The sequence below is a fragment of the Cyrtonyx montezumae genome, unplaced genomic scaffold (genome assembly GCF_038088225.1).
Source record: "Cyrtonyx montezumae isolate F1298 unplaced genomic scaffold, pur_monq_1.0 scaffold_3, whole genome shotgun sequence".
NCBI lineage: Eukaryota > Metazoa > Chordata > Aves > Galliformes > Odontophoridae > Cyrtonyx > Cyrtonyx montezumae.
The window spans coordinates 98,245,499-98,272,100 of NW_027072034.1; the positions used below are offsets into that span (position 1 = coordinate 98,245,499).

Here is a 26,602-nt window from a genome sequence, read left to right on the forward strand (position 1 = left end):
ATTCAGAATCTGTTAACTAAAACAGTCACAAAGAATGAGCGTTTATATTTCATAACCTATTTGTCCTGTTTAGCACAAAAATGTGCTGCACTTAATGGAACAGCATTTTATTTTATCAGTCACTGCTTTCAGGGTTATTAGCATCAACACTACTGCTACTAATTCAAAACTCTCCTCATAAGTTGAAACCCTCTCTCACCCTCCACAAGGCTGCAGATGGCCTTTACTGTTCATAGTGTAAAGCCAGGCTTTACACTCCTCTTTGTTCTCAGCCTCTAAACTATTATCAATGTACACCTAATTACAGGACTGAATTACTGAATGCATTTCCATATGCACAAGTCCTATTTATTTATCCTCTCAGGAGCACTACAGTTAATAATCTGTAATGATGAAGAAACCAATTTTCTAACATACATATGCTCAGACTCAAATTGTAACCAGCTAACTTTTCCCTGTGAAATACATTGATGTAGCTAAATAAAGGTACTAACTGATTTTCACTTTGTTCCAAATACAGTAGAGACTTCTACTTATGTGGAACTTGATAAAATTTAACTTAGTAAGTATTCATGAGCACTGATTAGATTCCCAAAAGGCATATATGTCCTCTATATTATTCCAAAGGCAGAGTTTTGGCCCCTCTCCACCATCCCTTTCATATCCCCATTTCAGTTAATTAATTTGCATGATAAATCAGATTTAACTTGGCATATTTACTTCCTAACAGCAGAAGTAGTGAGAAAACTAAAACCCACAATGTGAACATATTAAAAAGGTGGCTGTGAATGGGTTTGCCCTTTGAGCATACCTGACAGGCAGGAAGCAATTATGTGAAATTGCTAATTAAGAAAGGAAAAGATAAAAGTAATAGGCCTGGATATTGGCAGCTATACAACTATTTGATCCATTAAGTCAAGTAGCAGCTCCTTTTCTCCTGTATTTGAGTAGGATGTTAAAATCTATCTGCTTGCAGTAGAATTTGGCAGGCAAGGTAGGCAAGCCTTTCCTGAGTGGAACTTACCTCTGTAATAAAAGAGGCACAGATCTGAGAGCACAAACCACCGCTTCTTCCACAACTTCATTCCAGTACTGTCCTGTATTAATAAAAGCAGTCACATAAGTAAATGGTAAACTGTTCACAAAGTAAACTGAGTACCCCAAAACTGTGGTGGTGTGTTGTTGATTTTCTTAGCTTAGTCATATTTTAAGCATCTTTCACTTCTCATTGCAGAACTGGCATGGCAAATCATGATGATAATGCCAGGAAGCCTGATGTTAACAGAAGAGAATAGATGAAATGAAAGCCCATTATTTCAGAGTGCTAGAGACTACAATCTACACTAAAGAGTAGATCTAAATTTTCTTTTTTTTTATTTTAAAGTGCATGAGTAATTATAGTACTTAAAAACCCATCCTTTGTTTTCTGAAACCATCTACTAAACTTCATCTTCTACTATTCGTGTATCTACAGCAAATTTCTCTCCAACTAAGTTTATTCCTAAGGCAATTGCATTTTCATTTATGTTTATAATCCATTTATACCACACAACTCAGAATGAAAGACTGTCACTACTGCAGTGTAAATAAGCCAAAGCACTGCAGCATGCACTTTGTAGCAGAAATGGATTTAATAAATATGCTAATCTTCTTCAAGAAGAAAGGTACGTGTGAATTACCAGTATTCTTTTAGAATAGGTTTTATGACAACTAAGAAGGATTCGATAATGAAATCCAGAACTTTGCCTATACTCAAGAAACTGTTGGCATTATTTTTAGCCTCCTATTTCAAACTCTGCTCTGCTTTTGGGGTGGGGGAAGAAGATGAAGGATGGAGAAGAAAGGTTAAAGCAAGCATTAGCTATGCAACATTATTCAGAAAAAGTTAAAAAAGAATCCTTTGCTACAAATATTTTCATATATAGAATAACTAAACATTTTATAGCCCTTTTCTTCTAAGGAGTTCAAAGTGATTTAACAAACACTAATGAACTCTGGAAGCACTGTCCATAGCAGTCAGCTCCTATTTCACAGCTGGAAAGGCAGACACAAAGCGGGCAGACTGGCTTCCTCCCCTCACTGACAAGGTCAGTAATTGGGTAGTGGATTAGCACATGGGAACCCAGGCCCTAAGGACACTACCCATAAAAATCAAGATCAGAATTCGAAAATTCCTGAACTTGTTCAGCATAAAGGATTACCTCAAGCCCTCAGATGGACTTGCTAAAGAAATCGTTACACAACATCAGATTTCTTCCATCATTTAAAAACACCAACAGGTCTCTACATGGACATATTCATAATTCTCCCAAAAATGACTCACTCCAGAAATGATCTTTTTACTTTCCTTACTCTTTGCAGAAATGTATACAAAATGAATATGTGGTTCTCATATTTTTTTTTCCTACTTACGAGTAAATTCCTTCTGTATCAGTAGTTTACAAACTATATTTTCTCCTCATTATTGTGATTATGTCATAATTAGTAAAGAATTACAGAAAATTGGCACTATATTCAATGAGATTGCACACCCTGGATCAAACAAAACTTACCGTTCTCTGTGAGTATATAAATACGTTAAGAAAGTTATTTTATTCCCAAAAGAAGTCAGCACAGATTTATACTGTAAATTTTTGAGGGGCTGTATATTTTTGAAGATAATATCTATTATCGAAACTCATGAGTAATGATCTTTCAGCTAACAACAGAGAAACATATAGCAATCATTTCTTACAAAATACAGTCAAACATCTCGGCGTTTAAACCATTCTACACACAAATCCTGTCCAATGGTATGCATCTGGACAATGAAGTGGACAGAAAACTGGCTGAAATGTTGGGCCTGGATCGCTGTCATCAGCAGCTGGTGGGGCCAATCACTAATGATATACCCCAGGAGTTCATGGTGTGGCCAATACTTTTTAACTTCCTCATTAATGACCTAGACACTGGTACAGAGTGAACACGCAGTGAGTCTGAAGATGGTAAACCTGTGAGGAGTGGCTGACACCAGATGATTTTGCTGCTATTCAGTGGGACCTCAGCAGGAACAAAAACTGGGCAGAGAAGAATCTCATGAAGTTCAACAATAGAAAATGCAAAGCCCTGCATCTGATGAGGAATAACTTTAGGCACCATCACACACTGGGACTGATTAGTTGCATATGAGCTCGGCAGAGATAGATGGCGGGATCCTGAGGGACAGTAAGCTGAATACGAGCCAGCAAGGCACCCTTGTGGCAAAGGACAACAGCATCCTGGACTGCATTAGGAGTGCTGCCAGGAGGTACAGGGAGGACACTCTACTTAACAGTCCTGAGGTTTACCTGCAGCACTGTGTCTAGAGATGTGGACATACTGGCGCACAGCGAAGGGCCTCAAAAATTATTACAGGACTTAAGAAACTTGTGTGTGTAGAGAGTCTGAGCTACCTGGGCCTGTTAAGTCTTGAAGTGCAGAGGGAATCTCAGAAGATGAAGTCTAACTCTTCTCAGTGGTACCCAGTTACAGGACAAAAGGCAATGGGCACAAATTTAAAACCATGAAATTCCTTCTGAGCAAAGGTTATTTATTTATTTTGCAATGAGAACGATCAAATGCTGCCCAGATAGGTTGTGCTTAGTCTCTACCTGTGGAGATTAAAAACCGGACCGGACACAGCTATTGGCAACTGGCAATAACTGAACCTTCTTGTGCAGGGGAGGTTGCAGAAGATGATCAAGAGGTGATTTCAACCTTAATAACTCTGTGATTTGAAACTATAGCTGCTCTTTCTAAATTAGGAAAATACTATACTAAAATGGACTTTGTAATATGAACATTAGAGCACAGAGGCCACAAGCATATCTAAACATGGAAAAAAATATACCTAACATATACTTACTACCAAAACAAATCTGCTACTATAAAAGTTACTATCTGTTTAGTAGTAGATTTTTAAAACTGGTTCATCAACGATATCCAGGAAGTTACCTGGGTCATTCTACTATGGTCATTCTACTAGGGACAGTAAATAACAAAGTATATTCAAAATTATATATACAGTGTAGCTCAGTAGAGTTTAAATGCCAAGTTCTAAAACGGCTCTTAGTGGATTTAAAAAACATATTCCAAATATGACTGAATTGATTTTGTTGTTTCTTCCAAGGCAAGAAAAATGCAAATGGCCTAGTATTGCTGACTGGAAAATTTACAGTAGGTTGGCTACACTCACTAAATAGAAAAGATCAAATGCATCAGATTAGTTTACTTCCAAATGACTGGCTTTTGTACACTACTGTCTTAACAAAAAAAAAAAAACCCAACCAACCAATCAACCAACAAAAAATCCCACTCCAAGGTTAAGAGAGGGAAGAATACCTGTTTGTAGAGCCAGCCACGTCTGACAACTGGTGCATTAGGATTTCTCTTTATTGAGTTTGATCTCTTTCCAAAATTATGAACCTTCTTTGATGATCGTGATGTCTAAATGAAATTGAACAGGTTAAAGAAAACATCGTATCAATAACTGTGGAAAAATCATAATGCATTTTCTTTTTTTGTTGTTGTTGTTTTTAATCTTCTTGCACATCTCTTTTGAGGACTGAAGAATGTAAACTGTATTCCTTTTATAGATACATAATCACAATGGTTCTGCAGGCTTCAGCATTTCTTTTCTTTTCCTTTGCAGAAAATTCAAAGACAAATCCCAAAGCAAATCCTTAAAGATCTTGTTTATTTATTTATTTTAAAGAATTAAAACCAAATACCTATCCTTATCAGGCAGGTAGCAAATCTATCAAGATGTCATTTTAGCTCCTTCTAACAGAATTACTGCAATTATAAAAACTTACATCACCTGGACAAGAAAATTCTACTCTTCCCTGCTTCTAACAAGGACCTAATGAACTAAACAGGGTCAGATTTCAAGAAGACATAATTTTCAAAGGCTTCTTCTTGAATCTCCCACTTTCCTAAAACACGCAGGAACTTCCTAACATTCTTTCTTCTCCTTTAAGAACCCTTACTCTACAAATCTTTTGGACGATTTGAATATTCAGCATTTTACCTGCTTGCACTGAGGCCTGCTTTGAATCTTTTGTCCTGAATCTCCAGTGCTTATTACTATAGTTGCTCACACCTTTTATATCCTTACAGCTACGCAATGATCAAAGATGAGTAAGTGAAGTGTGTTAAAATAACTTTTTTTTTAATTTCATCCTTCTCGTACTTGAGAAAACAAAACAAATAAGAAAAGGCATAAATAAGTGTACCAATTCGCATCTCAGTCTTTTCAGTTTACATTTAGAAAGTTTGATCTGCAACTAAATAAACTGAATGTTTGTTTTTTAAACTCCACCAGATTGGTGCCTTGAAGACCCTGCAATGAGATACAGCAACGCACTCCATTTTGCAGAAGGAAAGTCCAGATAAGTTTTCTACGTAGTGTGGTTGGCTCTGCTCTAATCCCACTGTTTTAATTTAGACAATATAATTCTGTGCTTCAGCTTCCCCATCTCTACTGCTGAGACAAATCTTAAAGTTCCTAAATGAGATGCTTGAATGGAAAATCTAAAGACACACTTCAGTTTTTGTTGACAATTAGAATATGGGGTTTCTCTATGAAAATTCTCTCAATATGCCTCAGTGAATTGCATTGTTTATACATATGTTAGAGAGAATTCCACAGTGAGTTAAAAATCAAACTGAAAGCTGCAATTAAGAACAATGTGCAGCTTTTGTCAGTGATGCCATTTACTGAATGATACAATATAGCTTAGTCTAAAAAGAATGACATTACAAAAACTATGCATGTTTGTCTGAAGCCTACAGCACAATGAAACAAGGTCATTCTGTGTTTCTTTTTTGAAGGATCGGGAGGGAATATAAGAACAATCAAAGTGCTTTTAATTTCCCTCGGAGACTGAGAAATTTGACTCAGCTCTGTTTGGAAAGCAAATCAGAGTAAGCGATTGAAGTCTTAACTCAAAATGAAAGCCAAAATCTTCCTTGCTTTCATCTGGAAAATTCTACCAGTTCAAAATGGACAAAAGTTTTTAAGAACACTAGAGAAGTATGACATGCAGGTGTAAAAAAGGAAAATACAGGGAACCCCTAACAATTCAGAGCACATTATATAAGTAAATCTACACCAAAGAATCATATATCCTGAGTTGGAAGGGACCTACAAGGATTAGTGAATCCAATTCCTAGCTCCCAGGTTTGGGGCTGTGACAGCTATCCAGGGCAGCCTGCTCCATGCCCACTGCCTTCTGGTGCAGAACCTGTCCCTTTTATGTCCTTCTTATGTTGTGATGCCCAAACCTGGAGTCAGAGCTTGAGACGTGGCCGTGCAGAGCAGAGCGGGACAACACTTTCCCTTGCCCGGCATCAGTGCTGGACCTGATGTACCCCAGGGCATCGCTGGCACTTTCAGATGTCAGTGCACACTTCTGACTAATGTCCAACTTGCCATTGAACAGAACCCCCAGGGCCCTTTCTGCAGGGCTGCTCTCTTGCCTCTCATCTCTTAGTCTGTTTTTTACATCCATACAGACATGTAAGTTAACCTGTATGGCTACTACACTACAGTATTAGTAACAGTATTACACAAAAGCTGTGCCAGGATTTTGATCAGAAGGAATTTGCAATGCTCATTCCTTCTCTAAAGTTCAGGAGCACTTAAGAGTTTGAAACTTCATGTTTGTTACATGGCTAACACATTAAAGAAACTTCTGAAAACAAAACCAATCTTTCCATTCTACTAGCAAATACAGATAATTTAAATAGATGTCTCTTACGTAAGTCGGATTAAAAAAACCCAACAAATCACAAATTGATTTTAATTTCACTGAGCTCGGAGCAAAGATTTTGATGGGTTAATTATACATCTTATCAACTGTGCATACAAATGTCCATTAATTAACGAGAGCGTCACAAGTGATTTCTAATTTTAGCAAACACAGAGAACACTTTTGGTGATTTGTGATTATTTCACCGCATATTTCATAATGGGAGTATCTGTTCACAACAATTTCTAAGTCTCAAAGACAATGATTACTTCAGGATATTTAAATATTGTAGGTGCTCATGTAAACTAATTATCAGTTTTCAAACTTCTTAGGCTATCTCCTCCTCCTTTTACATCTGGCATCCCTGTCCATCCCACATTCCTTTTGTGAACAAATCTGACATAACTAGGAAAACAGGAGTAAAAGAAAGAATCAAGAATGGAAGGATTAAAATACTTTTCACTCCACAATACAATAACTAGAGAAAGGAAAGAGAAAGAAGGATAATGAATGACGGCTCTAACTACTGACCACTTGATGGAAGGTGTAGAAGGTAACAGAACTAACAAACTTATATTCACAATTTGTACAATTACATCAATTCTGAGGAGCGATACCAGAAACAATGATGTCTCCAAAACCAGAACCTATGAGACTCTTCTCAGTTCAAGTACTGAGAAAGAAGCCAGGAAATCCTATCAGTGATATTTACTCTTTCCCGTCTGAAGAAAACAAACACCAGAAAACTCTGGGCAACAGCTCACACAGTAGCTGTGGCTGCATACTTAACCACTGTTTCTCTGAACTTTGCTGCTAGTGGACACCGAATTTACATGAGTCTTCATCCCCAGTTTCAAAAGTGTTAACTATAATCTCTTCAATTAACATAAAAAAGATCAATGCTAAATTTATTTAAAAACAAGGCTCAAGAAACTTCTGAATATAAATTCAGGAGAAAGGGAAACTAAATTTTTGTAGCTTTCAACTTCTGCCTGAAACTATATTTCTAGTGTTTAAGGCTTAAATTATCTCCCAAACCACAAGCCAACATAGTCCTGCCTTCTGTATTTTGCAGGCAATTTTAGGGCCATACAATATTGCAGTCTTCCATGAACGAAGTGGGTTTCTGCCTCAGCACTTTAGCTTGGATTTGGAGGTTGCTCTTGAAAATTATCTCCCAATCATTCCCCCTTTCTGTTCTTTAGTTTGCTTAGTAGAACAAACTCTATTTATTTTGGATAAGACTTAAAATGTAAAATGCATGAGGACTAGCCTGAAGATAAACCACAAAAGCACAGTACAGATGTTTGGTCCTAAGCAGCAATACTGCCCTGCACGTCGCTCCCGTTTACTGTGCTATTTGCAAATGTGGATGCATCTCATGACTATTTCTGGTTAAACTGAATCCTGTTCAGACATGCGCTGATGTACTCAAACTAGTTATTTAAAGCAGGACTGCCTTGAGGACTCTATGAAATATATATGAAGTGATACACATATAAACAGTTTGACACATCCTTGCTGTAACAGAGACTCCATTCCACTTACTGTGAGGAAATTGTTAGCACGGTTCTGCGGGTAATCAGGGCAAGGGAGATGAGCTGTGGAGTAACATGCCTTACTTTATCTACATATGAAAAAACTGACACACAAAATTCAGGGCATGGAACCATAATGGTCTAGGTAGTGATTTTAACACATAAAAAAAGTGACCTTGCTTTAAAAAGAAAGGAAGAAATAAATAGATCACTAGCAGCCATAAACCTATGTAGATCTTTTCCACGGTCATTGGTCTATTGGTTTCAAATTCAGAAATACAATTCAAGTCAACAGGGAAGAAGTAGCACTTAAAAGACTACCCTGCCCAGGATTATAGTGTAATACTTGACTATCATGCTTTATATAGTGGGGAAGAAGGAGCAATAATAAGACTTATATCTGACATTGATTTTTGCCTCACCTCATTCAAACCTGTAAACAGCAACAGACTCCAGAAGTCTTTCTGTTATAAAACAGAAACTTACCCAACTGTCATGCCTATTCTGGATCAATAAGCATTCATGAAAGGGAGTACATACTTCGACACCACTCAACTGTCTGAAATTTTAGCTGTGGCATACACTTGGCCTTCATTCTTCATTATCTTCCAACACTCAGTATATACACGAGTTAACTCTGAATCTAAAAAAAGTAGGCATGGGCCATTTTGTGACTAAATTCCTCTCTATTATCTTATTCCTACAGCACTGCAATAGACAGAGCCTCTACATACTATATTCAAATGTTGATAAGACAGCTAAGAATTTTTCTCTGGACTGTTGGGAGACATGAAAAATAAAACCATAAAAGAAAATCAGCTGTTGCACTTAGATACAAACAGTAGGGAATTTCTATTTAGTGATCTTTAAAAGTGATTTAAACCATTAGCCTTTAAGAACCACAAGAAAAGGTTGACTAAATGTTAGCTGTGGAACGATTAGAAATTATTTATATCCTAAAAACAAGGCTTTTAAAATGGTGTTACAGTAATTCAGATAAGATTACACGTGAAAAATGATGTACAATAATTGCACATAAAGACACATGAATCATTAATACTTTAAGTGCATTCAACAAGTAGAACAAATAGGCAAGAGGAATGAAGAGTAGCACAGAAGTCTTTCTTCAAAAAATAGGAGTTTCCACAGGAACTTGAAGTGTCATTTATCAAAGGATGTAAAGGAATTACAATAATTGGCCCGTAGCAATCTCAATTTCCATCTTGAACACAGCGAAATGAACATGCCACAGAGTATTCTGAACTATTCTTTTGGAAGTGGTCTATGAAAATGTTTGTAAATCATGTGCTCCTAAACTGGAAATAGCTTCTTACATTTAATCTAGAAGTGCTTGCTAGTTCTGTTGTAATTCATTTTCTGTGCAACTATTACTACAATCTAGAACACTATTACAACTAACAGCTTTTACTACTTTTTAAGCTGTCTTTCCTGCCTGGATAGAAACATGACTGTACAAAATCTGAGATTATGGGTTTGGTTTCTGTTGATAACTTATCTGCAGTTCCATTTTTCCCCCCCAGCAACAACAGATTAAAGCATAGTTTGAAAGCTAGAGGCTTCAATGTCTTATTAGGCATGAAGAATCCTTGACTTACACTCAAAACAAACAAAAAAAGGTGTTTCAAAAAAGAACTTTAAGAAATATTATAATGTTCCTTTTCTACCAGATGGAAAACAAATTATTTCAATTCTTTCAAATCACGAAAACTGGTTAAAAACACTCAATTACTTTCTCCTATAGGGTGGATTAATCTGTCAGAAAGCATTTTTTAGCACTGATGTTTTCCATAAATAGTAAAAAACATGTTATTTTCCCCCTTGTTTTAAATGACTGCTTTGTAGATGTTACAGGGTTTGTGCCTGTCATCAATGATCACAGCTGTGATCTTGGTGATGAAACTTAATGAAATTATTAATTTTGTACCAAGTGCACTTTCCTTACAGGAAAGCTCAGAAAAAAAAAAAAAAGGAAAAAAGTGCACACTAACTTTGTTGGATAAAGCTGGTGAGGTTAAAATAAATATAATTGAATTCATCATTTGGAAGTTCACCTTGACCTTCGGAGCAGCTGCTTAAATGGAGAAGGGGGGTGGGACACAAATTGAGGTGATTAAGGAATCTCCAGGATTTCTCCCAGAAATTTTCTCAGGAATCCAGGATTCCTGATATTTGCCCTTTTATTTTACCACACTATCACTTTCCATCTCTTTTGTAAACACATCATTTACAATTAGAATTCTCTTCATTTTACCAAAAGAAATCTGGTCAATTGTTTGTGTATCTAGCAGTTTCCAGATGTCTGAGCAGTTACCCAAGATGGCTCACTCACACTTACTTGTTCAGAAAGGTTAAATTCTGTAAACAATGTATGTGCAATTCATATGATCTAAGATGTCTGATAAAATTTGCAACTTCTGTGATAATTCGTTTCAAACACTTCAGTTTTCAAATAAAACATAACAGAAATTGAGTGCCCTAAAAAGATAATACTAACATAACACAGTCTAGAACTTTGTGAAATAACTCAATCATTTTAGTTTTAACTTAATTTGGACATGGAGACTTACTCTGCCCACAGGGCTCATTGGATGAGCAGCATAATCTGATGTCAGATTATAGTTAGTTGCTTCACATATCATGCTTACAGGTCGCTCCTTCTTTTCTTCAGACGTCATTGCTGCAGCAGTCCTGAAAATAGAATATGTAATAGTACTAGAACATGCTGTGTATGCACACTGCTATTAAAAAGCACCCCTAGATGTAGCCTAATACAGGCTGCGTCCTACTTTTTCAATTTGAAAGCAGTTCACACTTCATTGTAAAGTTACCTGCACTGTGTTTTAATCTTATATCTGTCACTGACAAATTTAAGATTTTTAAAGTAGGATTTCTTTATTAGTTTGTGCTGTTGGTGGGAAGGAAAAACTCTTTGATATAAAAATAGGAAGAAATGCTCTCCAAAGCTGCATGTGGCTTTGCCTCACTTCACAGGATCATAGAATGGTTTGGGCTGGAAGAGGCCTTAAAAGCCCATCAGTTCTAACCCATCTGCCATGGGCAGGGCTGCCATCCACCAGATCAAGCTGCCCAGGGCCCCATCCAATTTGGCCTTGAACACCTCCAGAGACCAGGCAACCACAAGTCTTTTGGGCAGCCGTTCCAGAGCCTCACTCACCATCCTCAGAGTTAATGACCCAGTCTAAATCTCCTCTCTTTCAGAATACACACATTTCTGCAATTTCACATACTGTAGTTCTGACAGTTGCCACCCCAGTCACAGTGTAACAAGTGTTGCAGCAGTGGTGGTAAATAGGACATCCAACACCCAGCCACATATAGCATCTTGAAGTCAGTTATGACTACCATGCATACCATCTCACCTTTACATTTTGTTGTGTAAGCTACAAAGCTAATGCAAAGATAGCAAATAACATGTTATTAACCATTGATCCTGAAAACGTTTCAACAGGCCAAGAAAATAACCAAGAGAATAAAAACTATAAGACAAAACGTAAATTAAACACACTTGATTGTGCCTATAAGATTCAAAAATTGATTCCTTGTTGGAAGCTTACTGGTTTACCAGATAATATATACATTGTTTGCTAACAGTATAGAATATCTGAAGTGACAAATGGAAATCAAAGAACATTTCTACTGTATAACAGGTTCAGTTATGGCTTTTATCTTAAAAAAAAGTATGAAATATTTAATATTACTTTCAAATGATTTAAACAAATGAAATTTTGCATGTGGTAATTTGACTTGGAAAAAAATAAATATCACAATTAGCAATCACTGAAGCTTATTTAAATGTTAACAAGTTTTAAAACGTGTTTTGTAGCCACTTACTGTTCATTCACAACAAAAATACAGTTGTCCTGCGATGGCTGTCCCGTTACCGGATGTTTACAGGTCACTTTCCGTTCATTATGACTGTAGAGGTAAGACAAGGAACAACTCTTAGGCATAAATTTTTTAGTATTCCAACTCAGCTATATAAAGCCACTGCATCAAGCATATCAAACCAGTAAAAATGAAGTTATTCATTTTAAATCTTCAGATAATGTATATTAGCATTCAGTGATTGGAACAGAGCTGTGTCACACACAAGGTCTGGTTTAGCTGATGACTCTAAGCCAGCTGAAATTCAACAGCTATCAGCTGCTGCCACTCATGAATGAAATGTTTTGACTTGAACCATCCAGCCCAAGAGGGGACAGGAGCAAAGGGGAGAAGCAGTGCTGCCATAGCTGCCCACAAGACATGACAATTAGCTGAGTCCTATATGCTGGTCGGGTTGCAGATTGGGACTTCCCTGCAAGTTTGGAGGCCTTGCAGCCTCAACTATGGCACGAAGTGACATAGCTTGGAAGTGTGGAGCTGCCAGCTGGCACAGTAGCCAGCCTGGGACACTGTGAGAAGTTAAGACCTGAACTGCAACAACCCCTGGGAACAACATTTCTCAGTTGTAAGGGTGGAGCAGGGCAGGTGTGCTGATGAAATCTGAACCTGGTTCAGTGATTAAAAAGCACAGAAGCTGAATTCAGACTAGGAAAGGGCAAGGAGCACAGTATAAAGGAGTACTAATCAAATATATCTAAGATATTTGGAAACAAACTCACCTCACTTACACTTTTAATGCTTTATATAATCAAAAAAGTATTGCATACAAAAAGTAAAACAACAGTAACCAAAAGCAGCACTGTAAATAATGAAGAAACAAGAATTCCCTTTAAAATATTTACATTTGCAAAAAATGCAAGATACAATCTGTAGGACCTTATACAATATTATGCCTTTTCTACCCCAAGTTCAGCCTTACAAATATTTGTGGATGGAGAACAAACCTGGAGGAAAAAACATGTGCTTTCATTGAAAGATAGCAGAACTGGTACAGAAGAAGAGGAGCTCTAAATGCCACATCTTCCCTCGCAGCTCCCTCTTTTACTGTCTGTTTGCCTAACCTTTTTGGCTTTCAGAACTATGAAGCACAACTCATCTTGCAAATGTTATGCACTCTGCCCTTCCTGCTACTTAAAACGTTCCAGACTTCACAAGGCTATCTTAACAATCCCCAGGCTCTTGAACAATCCCTTTGGTTCATAATCATTTTGCAGCTTTGGAGCATAACTTAATTACAAGTTACCTCCGTTCAAAAACCCCACAGTGTGAATATTTATTCACACTACTTCCATCAACATTGGACAGTTGGATAAATCTGCATGAACCTAAAGTGCAAGATTAGAAAAATAACCCTGTTCTTTGCACTGTCTGCCTCCCCGTGCTGAAATTTAGTGAAATTTTTAGAACCTATGAATACCTATATGGATAGACACATTATGGAGCATAGCTAATGAGCTAACAAACTCTGGTAATTAATCTTTATCTTTTCACTAAATTCAGCAGAATACTTAGTTCAGCTTCCAAAGCAGCTTCTGCTATAGAAGCTCATGTATTACAGTAAGGGGAATGGAGAGAGACCACTGGATATAGTATATTTATACCATTCCTAATTGCCACGATCCTATAACAACTTTAAAGTGAAAACTACCCACAGTGAAGAGAACTCAAAAATATTCCCGGGGAATAAATCGGGTTTTTTTAAATTCTTTATCTTGGCTTCCAAAAACTTAACTTTCATTCACTCAGACATCTGAAAAACTCATCCCAAAGTGAAAATACATGGAGATGAGCTAGCTCAGTAAGTTTTGCAATGATGATGATGTCTGCGTTAAACCCTGACAGCTAGCTATCTGCTGAGATCCAGTACCACACAAATACATGGATCAGGACTTCTGCTCAAGGACCAACAGTAATCAGGTCTGCTGCAGAGGTGCCACATCCCAGGTACTGTGAGACACACCTGGCATATGCTGACACACGAACAGGCAGGATTCAACAATCCTATGGGAAGCTCATACAAAGCAAGGAGGGTAAACAGGTAAGAGGAGGAAAAGAATAAACGGAAGAGAGGATGCAAAACCAGAAATCTTTTTAGTAATGTTTTTTTTTTCCCAAGCTCAAATCATACAGTCAGTTAGTACTCCAATAGTAACATAATGTTTTTGGACAAAATATGGTTTTCTGTACTACTCAAATTGACTTTGGATATAGAAATGTAGCTGACATTACATACGTAACAGACAAGAAAAATCATAAAACATCAAACAGTCTCCAGTGAGGTATAAAATTCCTCAAAGCACTTTAGGGATCCTTATAGTCACTTCTCTTTAGGTGAGACAAAAACAGAACAATATTTCCTTTCTCTTCAGTTGAGATGGAAGTAAAATCTCATAAGTGAACACTGGAATTCGGCTTGTACAGAAGTGTGATTACTGTAATATGTCTAAGTGGATGAACAGACTTTAAACAATTCGATTTAAAGCTTGTTCATTACTCATCAGAAATGTTGCATTTTTGGCATTCATGTAGCAGATATTTTGACAATATTTTGACTCCTCGAATTACGCATGTAAGATATAAAGTATCTTGGTAATTGTTGTCATAATCCTCCTACCTAACAGTAGTTTAAGGCATTTGCTTTAAACCAAGTCTTGCAGACTACATAAAGTTTCATTAAAAGCCACTATTCAACATTCATAATCTTTATCACTTTCAGCTTAGACAGTTGTCTAAGAAATTTCACTCTGAGTCTACACTCAAGCTGCATAACTTGTTAGTGAACCTCAGGGGAAATAAAGCAAAAATATTCTTTTACTTCAAGCTTTGTTTTCCATTTTATGCAAACTCCACTCTGCAATTCAGAATTTCAACTCCGCATATTTTTGTGTCTTTGCCTTTATCATGTGATCAAGAGTGATTTACTTTGATAAAGGCAGCTAGAAGACAGTGTGTTAACTTTCTGTTGATGCAGGGATATAGCCTCCAAGATATAAATGGATATGACACACTATTCTTTCTCTCAGAACGGCTAAGGCTGGAAGGGACCTTTGCGTCTACCTGCGCAAGGAAAGCCACGCAGAGTAGGCTGCTCAGGATCAAGTCCAGGTGGCTTCTGAAGATCTCCAAGGAGGATAATTCCACAAGTCTCCAATCAATTTCTGTTAACAACATGTGTTGAGAGAGCAGTGACTATATACATGAACAGCTGTGCTTATACCAAAGGATTTGACTGACCTTTACTATTTCAGCATCCAGAGTTTGTTTGTATTACTGGCCTGCTACACACCAGAGCTGAAGAGGGAATAACTTCCCTGTATATTTTACTGGTATTCATGAGCAAAATCTCAAGATTCAGGATGTTACATTAACAATATTAACCATTAAAGTTTGTCACTGAGATGCATTAGATTCCAGAAATGGACACCACTAAGATCACAGAATGGTTTGGCTCATCTAGTTCTAAAGCCCCTGCCATGGGCAGGGCTGCCATCCACCAGCTCAGGCTGTCCAGGGCCCTATCCAACCCAGCCTTGAACACCTGCAGGGATGGGGCACCCACAGCTTCTCTGGGCAGTTGTGCAAGTGCCTCACACCTTCGGAACAAAAAATGTTTGCTTCCCCAGAAAGGTAAGAGTGGCTTGGTGTCTGGGTTATGCTGGGACTCCAAGGAAGCGTGCCCCTTGCTGCAACACTACAGCACTCCCTGGATCAGATACGTTTCTTCATTGAATGAAGATGATGTGACAGAGAAGCAAGGTAAGTCACAGACCTTGCATGCATCAAGATAATACTCTACTCTTGATTCCAGTAGTAGCTCTGACAGTGGACAGCTGTAAAAGCGTTTGAAATAAATCCAACCAACCAATAAAAAGAAGAAAAAAAAATCCCAACCATACTGAAATAGCTCAAAATGGAACATGTTTCTGAACAATCTATCTCAGTGCAAGACAACTGGACAGGAAAATCTGACCTCCTTTTCTCTGGAACTTATATTCTTCTTCCAAAATAATTTCAAATCATTGTGTCAATGTTATTTGCCTTCTTATCCCACTTTTTCTTTCTCCTTTCAATTATTCAAGATACTCTGTTCAAGAAGACTAAGGACAGACAGAAGCCTATTTTACTTATTTTCACCAATGCTAAACATGTTTAAGAAAACTTGGTTAATCTACTCAATAAATGTACAGTTAACAGCAATCTTTTTGATGGCCAAAGGTGACACAAGGACTACTAAAAAAAGCCCTCAAATAGATCATTTAAATATATTATCCTATCCATATAGAGAAACATAATGTAGAGCTCCAGGGACAGCACTTTCCAACTGTTTTAGTTTTATCTTGTTATCCAGGATTGCTGACCCAAAAACACTGTGTACCAATAGCAACACTGCGCAATCTGCAAATTGAAAATTTGATCCAGTTTTGTCATTCTGAAGTTGTTTGAATCTTTAAAGGTATCAGGATTTTTAGGACAGGCATTTGACTTAGTTGATAGCAGTAGAAATAGAAAAAATATAAAATCCAGCTGGTACAGGAAGGTCTGTACAATTGAATCTGAAGGGTTAGACAGCCTTTCCTCTGGAACAGAGCAGTTCACTCTGAAGTGGCAAGGAAGACTGAAGTACAAGGGTGGGGACACTTGGTCTGGGGTCTCTCCATTGTATGATTTGGTTGAATTCCCTATCCTCTCTCTGGAGCATGGGCCAGAACTCTCAAAAACACATCTGGTTTTCTTCCACTGAAATGAAAGCTAGATGCCACTTCAAAGCTTCTCTTATGCCCTTTCTTTGTATACTTTATTTTTATGGCCCTAAATGCTAAGGCCTTCTCATTTACTCATTCTCAGTGTGACCATCAAAGCAAAGGCTGAGTTCTACTTCACTGAAAGGATACAAACAAAATCACAAATCAAGACATAACTTTCAACAAACCTCTTCATCTTTAATTCAGAAAGACTGTTCCTCTTGATAAAACTGAAGAACACATTTCAGAGGAGTGGTATACCAGGTATATGACTCCTAACATATTTTCGAAGCCTTAGATAAGATTTGCAGTCTGATAATCTAATCTATAGGCAATCTCTTGATATCACAAATTTACTCAGAGTACGTAGAGATATTTCATAAAAGAGAGGCAAATGTATACATTTTTCATGTTTCATAACAAAATATTTTAAAGCCACAGATAAAGCAAAACTTAGAAAAGCAATGAAGTTCTTCTCTTTAGATTACTGCTATTTTTTTTCTCTGACATTTGAAGGTAAGATTAAACTGGAAACATATATAGGATGAGTCTAGTCCTGCTTTATTCAACTTGTGAAGCATTTCATTCTTGAATTAGGGAAAAATGACCAAAAAAAAGAAACACATCAGCAATTTTTATGTTGTGTGCTTGCTTTCTAAGATAAGAATGCCTCATTTCTAACTGAAATAAACACAGTAACTTACAATTATCTAACAAGAAGTTGTCTGAATTTGGAAAAAAAATAAGTAAATGCAGTCCCTACACAACTGTTAGCAAGAACGTGGTCTGTGGTTGCATAAACTCTTATATTTTACTAAATCTGCAATACCACATTGTACAGTAAACAGCACAAACAAGTTTGGTTTTTTTTTGGTCAATACTGTCATAACCTATAATTACAAAGCTTTTTTCAATTAAGTTTTTTAAACAGTTTTGGCAGTCATATTGTTAGGCTTCACTGGACATACAAGTACAGTAATTTAACATCAGGGACACTGTATAAAGGGGTGTGTAAGAGACAACAAGTTTCAAAGTGCTGACAGATGCATCACATACTCTGCTAACAGTGAAGTATTTAGGATATTCTGGTGCATGCAAAAGTCCACTGAACTTCTTGGCAAACAACACAACACCTAGTCTGCAGTTGCTGCTACCACCAATTTCTTGATCTGCTATGAGTTTCTTTTTTTCAGGCAAAAAAACTTTTCTCTCTGGATTTTCCCTTTAAGCCCTCCTTAGTATGAAGCAAAGCTGTCACAGTCACAGGAATTTTGGTATCCTTGCTAATGCTGTAATAACAAAGCACCTAAACGTGTATCTATATATATCTGACTGTACTAAGCTTTTCAATCATTATTTATATTTATGTCTCAAAATATTAAGCACTATTGCCCTGAAAATGTAACCCTTTCTTTAAATTGGAGCTTTCTAAAACCAGATTTATACTTCAGTGAAAATAAAACCTTTTCTTGCCCAAATTGATATAATTGTTTTCCATGTTTGTAGGAGGGTCTCTTTCACATATAACATTATTTGGGAATTTTCAAGATACTGAAATTCAATAAAGGTCACAAAAGCAGAGCCATCTGTGAAACAATTTGCTGCGTGTCATAAATGTACCTAAGATTTTACTATTTACATTTTAAGCCCTGAGCACAGTGTATAGTATACTACCTTGGTAACAGCACTGTAGTTTAAGGAAATCCTCAACTGTGTATTATTTTATAGTAAAAAGTGACTAAAACATTTTTTGCTGTTAAAGACCATTTGAGAAAAAAAAAGAGGAGGCAGGTGTTACAAGGCACAACTATCTGCAAGTCTACGATTTGATATTTGACATCTTAGTGCTCCTTAATGGGTAACTACCTGGAAAGCTTCCAAGAACTATTGCAACATAAGACTCTTGGAGTGAAAGCCTACATGCTGCTTTCTAAATTCAAATAACATTTAGAATAGCGTGGTTCAGTAGGTGGCTTGTGGACAAGAAGCAGCACTGGATGTTCCCACCCTGTTGAGGACTGACCGCAGACAATCAACCAGTTAATGCTTTCCCTTTGCAACAAGGATGTCCCTTGCAACAAGGATGCTACAGCCTCCCCTGAACAAGCAGTGAAGGTAAAAGAAATAAAAGCAAACTTTTGGAAAAGGCAACAAGAAGCCACAGATAACAGCTGTCCCAATACAATGAGTCTGCTGCTAAAGATGTACAAGTCATATTAGGCTGTATGAAGACATTGAGTTTCATTAAGGAGAGTTAATTAGCAACTATTAATAGGTATTCATCTATAAATATATACATGTTATAAGTTAACAAAGCCAGAAACAACCTGAGCTGAACTTAGGAGAGACATATGCACGTAGGCTGTGTAACTGCATGATCACAACTATATCACAACATCCGGAGCAATTCAGCACACAAGTACTGTGATTTGGTGACTGAAGAAAAGCCAGGCTTCTCAGCCACCATCCAAAGTAAAAATTCTTAGCAAATATTTTCATACAGCTATCAAAGACTTCAAATGTTTTCATCAAAGCTCACTAGACAAGAGAATAATCTCTAGCACCTATCATTGAGCTCAGTTCTACAAATCTTGGCTTTCAGGATTTATTGCGATCTAAGATATACAAGTGAAATGGTACTATTTTAGAGAGGTTGTTTTAGACAGAGAAGTAGGAATTCAAAAATGGGTTTTGACTTATGTTTTCATTTTGCTTTATTATGAATTCCAGAGCTATTTCACAAGAGAAGCCTACTTTAATAATAGTTTGTGCTCTCAATAATTATGTGCTGAAAAAAAAATAAAAAAAAATCCTCTTAAACATTATATTAGAAAAACACATGCAAACAAATTAAGCTGTTGTTATATATACAAACATGCTAACATAAATATCTGGTCTATGTAAAAAAACAATCTTGATGTCAAAAGTATTTTCATACTTGGCTCTCATACTTTGAAGAACTCAAGATGTCTGAAAAAAGGTCAAAGTTGCCCTGAAATGTCTTAATTTCCATTCGATTTGAAGAGACATTCACTTCTCTTCACCTCACAAGCACTGACAACCTTGACTATCCTGTCATTCCATCCAGCCTCCTTCCCTCTTTCAGTTCAAAAGGGAGTTCAATGAAGTTCATGGATGCAGAAAAGAATATTAAAAATTCTGTTTCACTGAGAGAGAGTTGTGCATTTACTAACAGAAACAATAAATCTACTAACAAAACTGATAAATCCTACATTCATTTACCCACTTGTATTATTTTTCAGCCTGTTTGGAACACTCTGGACAGGTGACAATTTCTCTTCACAAAACCTAGTTATTTAGTAAATTGCTGTAATCTCCTCCTATTTGTAGTTCCACTGACTAATAGTATTAAACCCCTCCATATACTATGTATCAGAATTCTTCTCATCTTAGTTTTCACCTTACTGTGCAGTTGTTTTGCTTATAGTAAGCATCAAAAGAGCACAGTATGAATTTACAGTTTATGATCTGCTGCTTGATTGCTATTTTCAGTATTTAGCACCTGAGGCAACCTTCTTGCTCTCTTTCCCCTTCCTCTCCTTAGTTCTTTTCCAAATTATCTCTTAATTGTGCATGTAATTCCTTCCCCAGCTTTCCACTCTGTGCAACTATTCCATGCTTTTACTGTCAAGCCTTCTTCCTCTTCCCAGTTACTGCTTTTGAATAACAGCTTGCTGATTACTGAAATAACCCTATTTATTGGATTCTCATTCTCTCACAACTCACATTTCACTTTGCTTCCACTACTAACTCCTCAGCTGTTGATTACCTTCACTCAGTACTGCTTGCTTCTTTCTTCAAAGACACCTCTTGCTTAGTATTATTTACGCTTACATCATATAATCCCAAATCTTGCTTAGTCTTGAACTACTCACAGCAAAGATATCCTTTAGAAAGCACTATTTGAAGTTACAGCACTATTCAATCGTTCTATTAAACTACTGCTGTACAACTACAAAGAATCAAAGCTGCTTAATTTTATTGAGTTGTAAGCGCAACATATAGGTACATACATTTTTATTTTAGTAAATAAGTAACTCAGGACCAGCAGCAGACTTTCAAGAGAGGCATGGTGAAACTGTTCTGCTTTTCCTTGCAAACCTAAGTAAGCACATCAGCAATCAAAATCTGGTATGAGCTAGCAGTAGTACTTAAACACCTTATTTCTCTTGAGAGTTTTCTCTTTTAATCAAATTTATAGGGATATCTTCCCTTTACCCCATCTACTATTATTAATGATTTACTTTAAAGATTATGTGGATCCCAGTATCAGTAATGAAGCAAATTCCATTTTTATTTTAGCCAACATGCTATGTAGGCACATAACATCATAACTGTTTTCATCTATGATATCTTGATCATTTTTCAATTGCCTTACAAGCTGACACACTTTCATAATCAGATCTCTAGTAAACATCAAATTTTATTAAATATCACGCACTTCTGTTAATTACTCAGTAAAACTTAAAAGGCAACCATGCTTGTCAAGTCCTTATATCAAAATATACTAGGAAAATACCTAGTTGTGACCTAATCTGCTGAGAGAGGAAAATGGCTTGGCAAGCTCCTGCTAAGTAACTGCATTATCTATCAATTGGGAAGCACTTAGAAATATTTAAGAGTCTGACAAATGAAAGCAGCTGAAATGTTGATGTATACACCCATTTTAACTGTGGTACTGCATTCAGGCATTCTGTATTTCATACTTTCCCTCACAAAGGATTCTATTTTCCAAGAAGTAAAGATAGATGCTGAAACTTTATAAAAATAATTATTTTAAAAACTAATAGCCACGTTCCACTGACACAGCATATGCAAATGTGTACCAGAACCCAGAGGGCAATTAATTAAAGTTTACAGTATATGTGGGCCTGCATTCTTCTCAAACAAGAGAGTATAAAGCCTATTAAAAATATTCACTGCCTATGACGTAGAGTTCAAGTCCATAGACAGATGATATAAACCCTGGTGGTTGTCATCTGTGAGGTCTGAGGGCACAGATCAGCCTCACACAGCTCTGGTGCTGCTTTTAGTCTATTACAGTTTGGTTTCAGGAGATGATCATTAAAGAACAAACCAACCAACCAAACAAACAAAAGCCACAAAAACAAACAACAAAAAAACACCAAAAATCTACATTATTTCCTTAGAAGAACAGTAGCAAGTTGTTTTAGTCTTCAAAAGGCTGAAAAAAAAATGCTTTGCATTTGCTTGAAATCACAAAACAGAAATTCAGATCTTCTCTGTGCATACATGCACTTCAAAAGACTACACTGCCTTCTTGAAACAGTCACATGTAACAATGTAATGTTCTTAAGTTTGCCTGCTCATCTTTCAGATGAAAGATCTTGAAAAAGATGCAACGTATTTTAGCCTCAAGATATGGACACATCATGCTTGTGGAGAACCTTGATGTAAATTAGAGTTAATCTGCAAAGAATGGACCAAGCTGCTGAGATTCACATTTTCTCTAATTTCCCTGGTTTCAAATTCATCATTCCCTACTATTCTTTATCTTACTACCTTAAAGTATTTTTAAAAATTAGGCAAGCCTCAAAAGTTTAGCAAATATTACTTAGCAGAAAAAAAAAGCCACTACTATATTAATCACAATAATGCTGAAGAGTGCCTAAGAGTTTTAATTCCTCTTACAGATCAGCACAGCTCATTATCAGGGGTAGAATGTCCTATGGGGACAGTGTCTGTGCTCCTATAGCATGTTTAACTTTGATGACCAGACTGGGTAGGCCTAATTGCTGGTGTTCAGAATCACAGATTGGTTCAGGTTGGAAGGGACTTCTGTAGATCATCTAGCTTCTCTGCTCAACCCATCAGCAATTAGCAAAAAGAAACATTTACAGCACTGAATCTGCCTTCATGCTGTTTAATGATACCATTTTACAGCACTAATTCCTTGCCAGTGACCAAAAAGCAACGAAGTCCAGAGATTTATGTACAAGAAAAATGGCTTGAGAAATATGACATGGAAATAGGCAGAGCCAAATTATGGCTCAAAGCTGGAGATCAGCACCTCCCTCAACAACCAGGAATAATGGAAAAATGGGAGTGTGTAGAGATGATGGCCTAATAGAAATTGTACAAAGCTAGGTAACAGGTAATTTGTTAGCTTCATTTCCAAAACACACAAAATCTTTTATTAAATCTAGTACTGGTTTGCCTTTTCTTGACCTATTATTCTATGTATCAACACAAGAGGCAGGAAACCCAGATAAGTGAATATTTTCCTACTAGTCCAGAATACAAGAAGAGAAAGATTATGGTAGTTATATCAAATACCTTCCTACAGTATTTAAGATGCTTAGAATTTTTAATGTCACTCATACATTTTCCCTTGCATGATCTGAAAAAATACAAAATTGGATTAAAAAATAAAAGGTACTAAGAAAAAAAAAGGATGCTCCCAAATAAGATTTTTCACATTGAAAACTGCTATGATACAATCCAGTTATTGCAAACAGAGGAAACAAAGAAACAAGCCAACCTGAACACAAGATTAAGTCCTGTTTCCTTAATGTGGTGTTTTAGATGTATTTTTCCATCTTGTTTCTGAGCTTCTTGCAAGATAAATAAACTTGATCATTCTTACAAATTCCTGAAGCAGCAGCAATTTATGACAACTTCAGCAGCACTATTATTTATTATTGGATAAGGAAACGGGACAGAAAGAGGGTGACTATGAATATATATACTGCTGTAGATGAAAAAAATAGCATTAAAAAAAAATGCTCAGTAAAGACAAAAAGGAAATGAATTGGCTATTTTCTTCCAGGAAATGGCTGTATTACATGGAACAAATGATTTACTGCTTAGAATTACTTATGTGTTTCAACACATGCCATCATGTATTTTAAAAGGAGTTTGCATCTACCTCCTAGTGCTTCAGAGCAGACTGTTAATCACTTTCATACCTGTATGCCTTATATAATCAAACTTCTGGCTCTAAAAATTCAAAACATTCCACTTGAGAAAAGCTTCTCTTGGTGAACTTTCCTTCTACTTTCCCATCTTATGTTTCAATACTGGCACAGATTGTTCTGCACTATTCATTTCCTTCATAAATGCAAGGGAATTACTACATCCCATTTACAAAATGAACCGCCACCACTTTGACTACAGTGCAAGAAACACACACAGGAAAAAGATATTACAATCCCATGCCTTAATTTTAAATCTAGACCTTCACAATTATGTCTTTATCTCATAATACAATTGAAACAACACATCTTTTATTAATAAATAGAAGAGACCCAGAAACACAGTCCTTCAAAGAATGACATACATTGTAATTATTGGTTAACTGTGGCAGTAGAAAAAACACTAAGACAAACATTGATGACCTTGCCATCACTTTCTTAGGTTAAGTTCATACCTCATAGGGAACTAGGAGCTGGAAGCCATTTTTCTTCACAGATGGTTTAATTCAAGCAGCTGAGGGACTGCAAGCTTCTGGAATTGTGGCATGCCATTCAAACTCTACATGCAAGCCATCTTTGGCCAGCTCTGGTAGGCTGCTCTCCCACATACCAAGTAATAAAATGCTGAATAGTGATGACTTCTCAAGCCTTAATCCCAAGTGCATTCAGCTGCCACAAATCATGGAAATTAATATGAGGACTACTGTAAAAGCAGTGCTTCCTATTTTGTTATGTTGGCTCAGAATGGCAGAGGTGGATGTAGTTGGATTGCAGCGGAGGAAAAACCTTCCCACATACATTCCATTGCATTTTGTTGTTGTGTTACAGATGTCAGCAGAGGGGCACTACAACAAAATGACATTGACACGGAAGTGCATATGAAGCAAAGGTCTGTCAATGAATTCCTCTGTGCATAAAATGGCACCTACTGACATTCACTGATGCTTGCCAAATGTTTTTGGAGAACAAACAGCATGTGTGAGCACAGTGAGGTAGTGGATGGTGTTTCAGCAGTGGCAACAGGAATGTGAAAAAAAAGCCACATTCCAGTTGGTTATGTACAGTTGTTACACCACAAATAGAAGAATGTCTCTATCACCTCATCTGCATGAATTGGCAGAATACAACCAGGGAACTGCTTGTAGAGATGAACATCAGCTTCAATGCACTGAAAATGATCGTGACAGTGTTGGAATATCAAAAAGTTTACACCAGGTGGGATCCACGAATTCTCAGACAGGAACAGAAAGAACACTGTATGCAAGTTTGTCAGGAACTATTAAACCAAGACAAGGCTGGAAGGTGACTGTTTCCTGGATTGTATCATTACTGGAGACAAGATGTGGTGTCACCACTACAAGTCAGGGTCAAAACTTGACGGATTCCTCATTGAATTAAAAGTTCAAGATGAGGCCCTCAGCAGGTAAAGTGTCTGGTAAAGCACTGTCTTTTGAAATAAGAAAAGGGTGATCCTTCTGGATTTCCTGGAGACTATGACTGCTACATTGTGATGTTGACTAAGTGGAAGGCTCAAACTTCCAGTCAGGTCAGAGAATAAGACAACTTTTCTCTTGCAACATGACCATGTCAAACTTTATGCCAGCACAAAGAACGTGGAGCACATTGCCAATCTTGGTGGGACTGTTCTACCACTCCCACTGTATAGTCCACATCAGGTGCCTTATGACTTCTATTTGCTTGGGATGACAAAAGCTGGGAATCCACGTGCAACATTTTCCTAGCAACGATGCCATCATATCAGACATGTAACAGTGGGTCACTTTCACTGGTAGAGATTTTTACAAGCATGGCATGCAGGCTCTTGTTAATCAGTGGTGAAAATGCATAGCTAATGGTGGTGACTATGCTGAAAAATGGTGCTTTGTAGATGAGAATTTGGTCTAGCAAACAGTTCATTGTGCACATTGTGGCTGTTGTAGTTTACTTGAAAATAAATAGGAAGCATTACTTTTGGAGCAACTCATGCATAACGCAAGGTAGCTCTAACCCTCAAGTATTTTTATATCACGTGACAAAATAGAGCTCATGACATGCAAGTAGGATAGAAGCAGCACAGGCTATTGAACTCAGACTCAGGATCACAATAGTGCAGGTATATGGCTGTTAGGTTGGAATTGTGCACACCTGGCCAACAGAGACGGCTGTCATCTGCCCACTCTATGCATGCCCCACATCTTCAACTCAAGTCAGGTCTTGGGTCTATATTCGAATAACCGCACTGAGGAAATGGCTGCTCCAAAATGACAAGCCCACTACACCTGCTGTTCTTCTGCTTTCATCAGCACTCAAAAACTCACACTGTGATCCAGCTCACACCACTGAAAATGTATTATTTTTCACAGTGTTAACTTTCCAGTGAGCACCCAGCACGGGGTGCAGCATGGGAGATGGAACTATGCTTCCCACCACAGATGACAAACACATTAGCTTAGCTATATACTAAGCATCAAGTTGGCAAAAGTGCTTTAAAATTAGAGCAATTCATCTGTTGTGGTTCTAGCATTGTAACTATTACAATGAAAAAAATTCTAACAAGGATTGTCCTGCCAAGTAGGAACTCTTCACCTAAAAAGACAAATCAGTTTGTTTCAAGGATGGCACAACAGATGTCAGGGACAAATGGACAACATCTGGCATAGATTACACTC

The 26,602-nt window shown here is 37.1% G+C and overlaps 1 protein-coding gene across 11 annotated transcripts in view; it reads right to left on the minus strand.

The window, feature by feature from the left end:
* Window positions 1–26,602, minus strand: part of PLEKHA5 (pleckstrin homology domain containing A5) — a 165,220-nt gene that overhangs the window by 55,077 nt on the left and 83,541 nt on the right. For all 11 annotated transcript variants that reach the window (XM_065742505.1, XM_065742506.1, XM_065742507.1 and 8 more), the window contains exons 4-7: window positions 12,182–12,265; window positions 10,897–11,017; window positions 4,360–4,464; window positions 1,025–1,097 (exon numbers count right to left, since the gene is read on the minus strand). In XM_065742505.1, the coding sequence (XP_065598577.1) occupies window positions 1,025–1,097; window positions 4,360–4,464; window positions 10,897–11,017; window positions 12,182–12,265 (383 nt within the window). The remainder of the gene's footprint in view (window positions 1–1,024; window positions 1,098–4,359; window positions 4,465–10,896; window positions 11,018–12,181; window positions 12,266–26,602) is intronic.